We start from the raw sequence: 7,330 nt of genomic DNA, 5'->3' as shown, positions 1-7,330 counted from the left end.
TGGTTTGGTTTGGTTTTGGTAAGCATGAACCCGAAAACCTAACAATTAGAGGTGGGTATAATAGGGTTTTATTCAATTAGATCTGATTACTCAATGGGTCCGATATCCAATATAATCGGGTAATTTACATGTTGATTTAGAGAGAGTTGGATAGAACTCACCATATTTATATATAAAAAACTCTAAATTAAACAATAATAACTTGAATAATAATAATAATAATAATAATAATAATAATATTAATATTGATCGCAATCATCATATATTATATTAGAGGACATAAATATATAAAGAGTAGACGACCAAGAACATAGGTGGGTCCGGCATCAAGATGGAAATCTTTGGCTCCTCTTTATGGTGTGGTTAGGCTTCACGTTTATAACTACATACATTAATATTCTTTTCTTTAGAGCAGTCAATACAGAGAAAGAAAAGAGGGGCCCTAATGATGTTTTTTTTTGCAATGTTGAGAGTTGGTTATGATTGTTCCTTAGCTTTGTCGTCCTTTGCAAATTGCACCAACTAACACTCTCTGTTCGTTCATACTTCATAGAGTATGTTGACCAATGACCTAGTTATTTCATCCCTCAATTATACATATATACAAATACGTACACAAACTATTTATGCTTAATTATTATTATAATGGAAAAATAAGTAAGGATTTAATTAGTTTTATACACACTCAAATATTCTAAAATATCCTACCAAAAGGAAATTCCAGCATACTCTACCGCTTTGTTCCCGCCCGCATATACATACTTTATCTTTTAGAATATTTCTTTAGGAGTACAAATCCGATACGGTATTTATGTATGTATGCTCTGCATTTCTCCTTGGAGCTTTTAGTAATTCTTGCACTTTCACGGGGATATATTTATATATTATCCGTTCAATTGCTGGTCTGCGTAACTCTATTATATCAACACGTAATTATTCTCATAACCGATGGAGTTAGTATCACCGTCATTTTATTAATATAATGTATGTAGGAGACAAAGATGGAATCATTACGGTTCTAGTTAAATTAGTACTATACAAAGTAATTAATTAAACGGGAATTACTATAAGAGAAAACACTGCAAGCCAGCAAAGCAGGTAATAATACCACTATTGAGAACACATTCATGTCCCATAAACTTCAATTGAGGACTATTTACATTATAACGAGGAATGCTACGGGCAGCAACTTTTGTGATTTGTAGTTATCAATGATGATTTTAATAGTGTAAGATTTGTGTGAGATTTCATCCAATGATTTACTTTTCTTTACTGGTTACATGTTGGCCAAAATTTAACAAAGTTGCTGGCCCTAGACTTTTCATATTATAATAATTAATGGACAACATTCATATATATTTTAATTTCAGCATTACCTAAAGAGGCAGGAGACCAAGTAAAGCTTAAGTGATTATACATTTATACTACAATATGATTACCAAGCGCACAAGCAGACGATTGGTCAAACAAAGAAATTCTGAAAGGGAGCCTGTAGTTATTAATTATCTTTTCCATTGCTAGAAAGAAGAAACGGTAAAACTGATTTGATCCACTTAATCGATTTTGACATGAACCTATCTTTGGCGTTCCTTGCGAAGTGGAATTCTTTGGCAGGTGAAAGGCGTTGTGAAAACTATATATATGTATAAAGACTTATGCTATGAGATATGTAATTAAATTGTAAATGTAATGATTTAAGGTTCTGAGCCACGAAGAACGTGCAAACTAGTGTGATCCATATTCCAAGTTAGAAATAGTAATATGGGTAACTTGACGATGACCATCCGAGAGAATGGAAAATGGAATTGGTAAGTACGAAAGTAGGTATGACGGAGCGGATAATATGGAAAACAATGATGGTGCTGAATGATGATGCTTACTTTATTTACGGTAATTTAGATTTCTTATGTGATACTCGTCTAAATTGTTGTTTTGACTTTTGACCAAAATGGAGGCGGAACTACGGGCTCGGCTGGGGCAACATGTTAGGCAGCAAGTCTGCAGACTTTTTTTTTACTAGCTCCTTAAACATTTACCTCTCAACAATATGTGATATGATCAACCATCACGCCCTTTTTTTATAACTTCCAGTTTTAAACCGAAATCTACTCAAGAATTGTTTATTAATTTCTTTTAAGACCACTGTTCATAGAAAGATATTTATTGACATATATGAAAATTCTAGTGCTCTTTTCGTTTAAAGTTAAGAATTTAATTTTGATAGTGTAAAATAATTTTATACGTGTATTTAATTTTAAAAAAAACAAGAACATATGCTCGGACCATTTTCGAAAAAATAATAATAGACACATTTAAAATAAGAATTTAATTTTGTACTGTCAATATAAAAATTTTACACAAACAACTATGTATTATCATATTAACAAAATAACTAACTTTTAAATCTACTACTTCAAATATAATTTAAACAAATAAATCTAGTTAAATGACAGTACAAAACTAGTGCATTAGATAACATGTTATTGTATAAACATAAATAAAACATCGTATATTTAATTAAGGACCCTCAAGTGATGTTAGTAAAGATTAACGAAGAGTTACGATATAAAAAAGACAGTTAAAAGCTGCAAAAAGAAATGAAATGAAATAAAATAAATTTGTAGTGACACAATGGTTGAAAATGAATAACGGATCAATGTTGGAATGAGACTGAATCCAAAAATAATCCGGCAGTCAGTTCAGCCTAACTTCAAACAGTAAATGAAGACCCACTCAGGTCAATGATTATGAACCCCAAAAATAATGAGTTACGCAGGCATATGCTACTTGCGCATGATTACCAATTTATTGGCTTACAACAAGGACATTTAGGGTTTTAACTTAATTTTACACCTTTCATCCATACATGAGTTCTTTGATTGTATGTCACACTCACACCTCATTTTGAACGGAATTTGCTGCTCACTGATTCATAGTTTGGAACATAAATAACTGCACATCATGGAAAGGCAACATAAAATTATCACACAGCAAGACACATTAAATAAATAAATAAAATAATCAAAGGGGATTCTACAGGGTCAGGGAAAAGAAGAAGGGAAATACCATCTCCATATGATGCCATTGTAAGAGGGGAAGAAATGAGCTTTTGAGAAATTGAAGCAATATCTTTTAGCGTTACTTGGTCCACTGCTTTCAAGAAATCCTCGACAGGTTTCCTGAGAAGAGGCAACACAACTTTCAGAACCCAAGAGCAACATTCTATAGCGAACATAACACGTACACGTCATTTTAAAAATAAATAAACAAGTGTTCACTGCTAATTGCAATTTCTGGAAGTCAAACAAATATCTCCACAATGAAATCTGAATCCTTAAACTTATTCACAAATTAAATGGCTACTGTCTAAGCTACTAAACATCTAAAACCAAGAAAATAAGACGCGACAGGAGTTCAGGTAACCAAAGACAGAAATTTAATTAAAGAAGCAACAAATCAACAGGAAATTTACAATGTGATTACTAATCCATACCTTTCACCGTATGTCAGAACTTGTCTTCCTATATCTTCTGAAACAACCATCTGAAAACAAATTAAGTTTAATAATAAGCAGATAGTCATAAAAAATCATATGAACTAAAAAACTAAAGGCACAATTAACAGAAAGGACAAGAGAAAGGGAAAAAAATAAAAAGAAAATATCAGTGTATGATTTCCATGTGAAATTTCACTGGATGTAAATTTACTTACTCTTGATTCCAAGTTCATCAAAATTGCAGATTTTGTAGCCTGTTTGGCACGATCCAGCTGTATCTGGTCAACTGCATATAGAACCCAAAGAATAAGCATAAAGCTTCCCATATGAAGGTTGTAACCAAAAAGCAAAATATTAGTCATGCGAATTGAATAGCTTAACAGAATACCCTGTCCAGATGTAGCAACTGCAAGAAGCTCATTAACTGTTATATCGATGGCTTTTGATACAAAATCCGAACCCTAACACATAAGCACATATATAATCTTATGAATATTATGATACATAATTATAATGAATATTATTGTATATTGAGCAGGGAAAGGAAACTTCAATATTTCCAGAAATCATGATACAGGATGCATAGGATCTTACTGTTGTAACTTGGATACCAAATATGCCTGTGTTATTGTAAATATTGTTGAATGCTGAAATAGAATGAACTTGTGGATATTCATTCAGAACTCGGAGATCTGCATATGATAAACACAAGATGTTATGGTAAAAAGATTTTGAAAAGAACACGTTATAAATGAAGTCTTGACCAGCATAAATATTCGGCCACTGTATGTAAACCAGCAGCAGTTGTTTCATTCTCTGTTCCTGCTGAACAACTTAAGCTATGGACCCAGATGTTACTGAATAGATAGAACTTACATAGCCGTGAATACATTCCTTTACCAGGTCCGCCAGCAGAGAATGATCCACCACCTCCCAGTAGCATCTACATTCAAGTAAGATAATGGTCATTTCCAAAATCAATATGCTGGACTACAATGAAAAAAGAGCAATGCTACATGACCAACAAAAACGATCATTTGTAGTCAATACTTGACCAACACTCTACCCTAAGTAATCAATTCTAAACACTAAACCCTAAATTCTAATAGTATAAAAATAAGGTATTGGCTAAAAGTGTTGGCCTCCTAACATGTCTCATGAAAGAAACCACCAAAATGGCAACAAAGTTTAAGGAGCCAACTAAATATACATTCTTTGGCATACCTGAAGAACAGTTAAGACCATAGCATCCTTCAACTTATGCCAGCCACCAGGAAGTTCAAATGCAAGAGCAAAGTGGGTCCTCTGGCCATTCAAAATGTTAGATTTGACACACATTTCTTCACAAGTGACAAGTGTAATAATAAAAATATGAAAAGAACAAAATTATAAATATATTTTTCTGATGCATACTCCTGATTCAGTGTGGCATCTATAATCACCACCAGTATATACAGATTTGGGCTCCTCTGGACGCGGGACGTTGGGTAGGTCAGACAAAAGCGGTTCTGCAATAGATAACAATTCCTCATGCTCAACACCAGAAGCAGCAAGTACTATCCGAGGTGCCGTATAGTTTTCCTGATGTTAAATAAAAAATGGTCTGAAAATGAGATAAAGAACAGCTCAAAAAATATTTAAATGCTTTAGAAGCATCAATTTGAGAACTTACGGCAACAAATTCCTCCAGAACTGAACCATTTAGTCCGTTAAGTGCCGATTCTGAAGCTAAAAGAGGATTCGCCAAGGCACCAGAATATCCAGCAGAATGAATCGCTTCCAAAAGCAAGTCTTGAGGATTTTTGGAAGCTTCACCAACCTCGGCCTTCACTTTCAGAAGCTATATATGGCAGAGGACAAGCATAAAGCTTCTAAGTTAGAAACATCCCACCACACTCAACCTTCTTTTACACTACTGCCCTTTATTTCCAGCTAAACCCAACACAGCAGCCTTTCACTATTTATTATTGGGTTTTGCTAACTTGTACCCTAAGGACATAGGTTAAGCATATTATAAAAGGAAATGTTTTATAAAAGTTATTGCAAAAATTAATTTTTTTTTACATTTTCAATGTATTGAATACATAAAAAATATTAATAAGTTTCTATTATTATATTTTAAAAATGTACCCTTAGGGCACAACTTAGTTGAATCCTTTATTATTATTGGCATAATTCAACTTTCAAATCACACACCAGGCATTATAATCATACACAACTAAACCTAATTTCTTTCAAGACCACATCAACAAACTACATCCTATTACTGCCTCCCAAGCAAGGCTCACATTCACTGGACTATACTATCATTGAATATATCTGTTAGAAGTTCGAACTACTTTCATATAGACCACTAATTTCAGTTTCAGATAGCACCGTTCTAAACAGTGTGAATAGTATAAAAATAAAAAACACCATCAACAGAAGCATTTGAGAAGGATATGGGAACGTACCTGCTCATTGACCTCCCAGTCAAGAAAGACAGGGTTCCTGACACAATCAACAAGAAGCTCGACCATTTCGGGAACATGAGTCTTGAGAGCATCAAAGGTGTAACCCATCTGCTCCCTGGAAGCAGAGGCCTGCACAATGCCACCAATGGCCTCTACCTCACGAACCACCCGAAAGTGAGTCCTGTTTCTAGTGCTCTTGAAGGCCATTCGCTCTAGCAGATGTGTTGCCCCAAATGTTAAAGGAGTCTCATAGATTGAACCACAATCCACATACAAACCAATTGAGGCTGCAGGACTCTGAACAAGCAGCACAAAGCCCTCAGCACATTACTAGAATCTATCCTATCTATCAAAGAATGCCCAAGAGAGAACACACATACCGCGGAAGTTTCGGAGGCAAGCTTGATTCCATTTGGGAGGGTAGTGATGATGGTTTTACCGGGGGCAACGTGATCGGGCAATGGAGAGGGGAGGGTCACTCCGGGAAGGGGGAAATCCAGAGGGGGAGCAGAGCTGGATCCGCCGCCGGTGAGCCACCCAAACAAGCCACCCAACGGAGATGATTTTGTTGTGGCAACGGAGCTCGAACTTGCGAATCTAGCAGTAGCAGGTAGCCTGCTGATGGAACGCGCCTATTCTCGTAGGATTGAAATCAAAGTTAGTTAAGAAATAGTAGAAGTTAAATCAGTTCTGAGAGTAGACTAAGGATTGAACCGAATCGAATGGCAAGAGAGATGAGAGCGGTAACTAACCCTCAAGGCCCTAAGGCGTGAAGCAGCGTTCCTGTACATTGTGCCAAGACAATCGCGATCAATGAGTGAATGACTGAGGCTTCTTCTCTCTTCTGTCTTCACTCTCCTCTTTGCTTTTGGACTTTGGGCCTCTTCTCTCCTCCAACCTTGCCCTAGACCCAGCCCATTTCATTTTCATCTTCAGACTTCAATCAATCAAAAACTTTTTTTAATGATGGATTATTTATCATATTTAAATAATCTGGGAATATAATTGAGTGGAAGAAAATTATCTCACTTCACTTCAAATATGAACCACTTTTTTCCTTCTTTAAAGTTCGAATTAATTATTCTATCCTTAAGAATGTAACAATAGATATTTTCTTTGAAAACCATAAATGTAACTAAATTCTATCTTTTATCTGCCGACACTTTGTTTAATAGTAGCAAAGAAGCAGAGATATATAACATTTGAAGTAGTTGTAAGTGTTTAAAGAAAATATAAGGTTTTTCTATTGTTAAAATGTGTGCATAAATCATTATAATGTAGTTGCATAAGCACTTAGGCTGCATTTGGTTTTCAATAACAGAATAAAATATGATATTAAAAATAAAAATACAAAAATTAATATTTTATATTTTATTTGATA

General features: G+C 34.6%; 1 protein-coding gene across 1 annotated transcript; it reads right to left on the bottom strand.

Annotated features, from left to right (window-relative positions):
- LOC107630202 (mitochondrial-processing peptidase subunit alpha) lies at positions 2,599 to 6,872 on the bottom strand. Its single transcript, XM_016333274.1, has 13 exons — positions 6,702 to 6,872; positions 6,330 to 6,581; positions 5,950 to 6,246; positions 5,169 to 5,336; positions 4,910 to 5,077; positions 4,721 to 4,801; positions 4,373 to 4,439; positions 4,091 to 4,188; positions 3,885 to 3,957; positions 3,712 to 3,782; positions 3,494 to 3,543; positions 3,067 to 3,179; positions 2,599 to 2,952 (listed from the first exon to the last, which is right to left on the bottom strand). Exons 1-13 carry the CDS (start codon positions 6,738 to 6,740, stop codon positions 2,900 to 2,902), a joined length of 1,530 nt encoding a protein of 509 aa, XP_016188760.1. The 5' UTR covers positions 6,741 to 6,872; the 3' UTR covers positions 2,599 to 2,899.

The sequence above is a fragment of the Arachis ipaensis genome, chromosome B03, assembly GCF_000816755.2.
Source record: "Arachis ipaensis cultivar K30076 chromosome B03, Araip1.1, whole genome shotgun sequence".
NCBI classification, from domain to species: Eukaryota; Viridiplantae; Streptophyta; class Magnoliopsida; order Fabales; family Fabaceae; genus Arachis; species Arachis ipaensis.
This window is presented reverse-complemented; position numbering and strand designations above follow the sequence as displayed.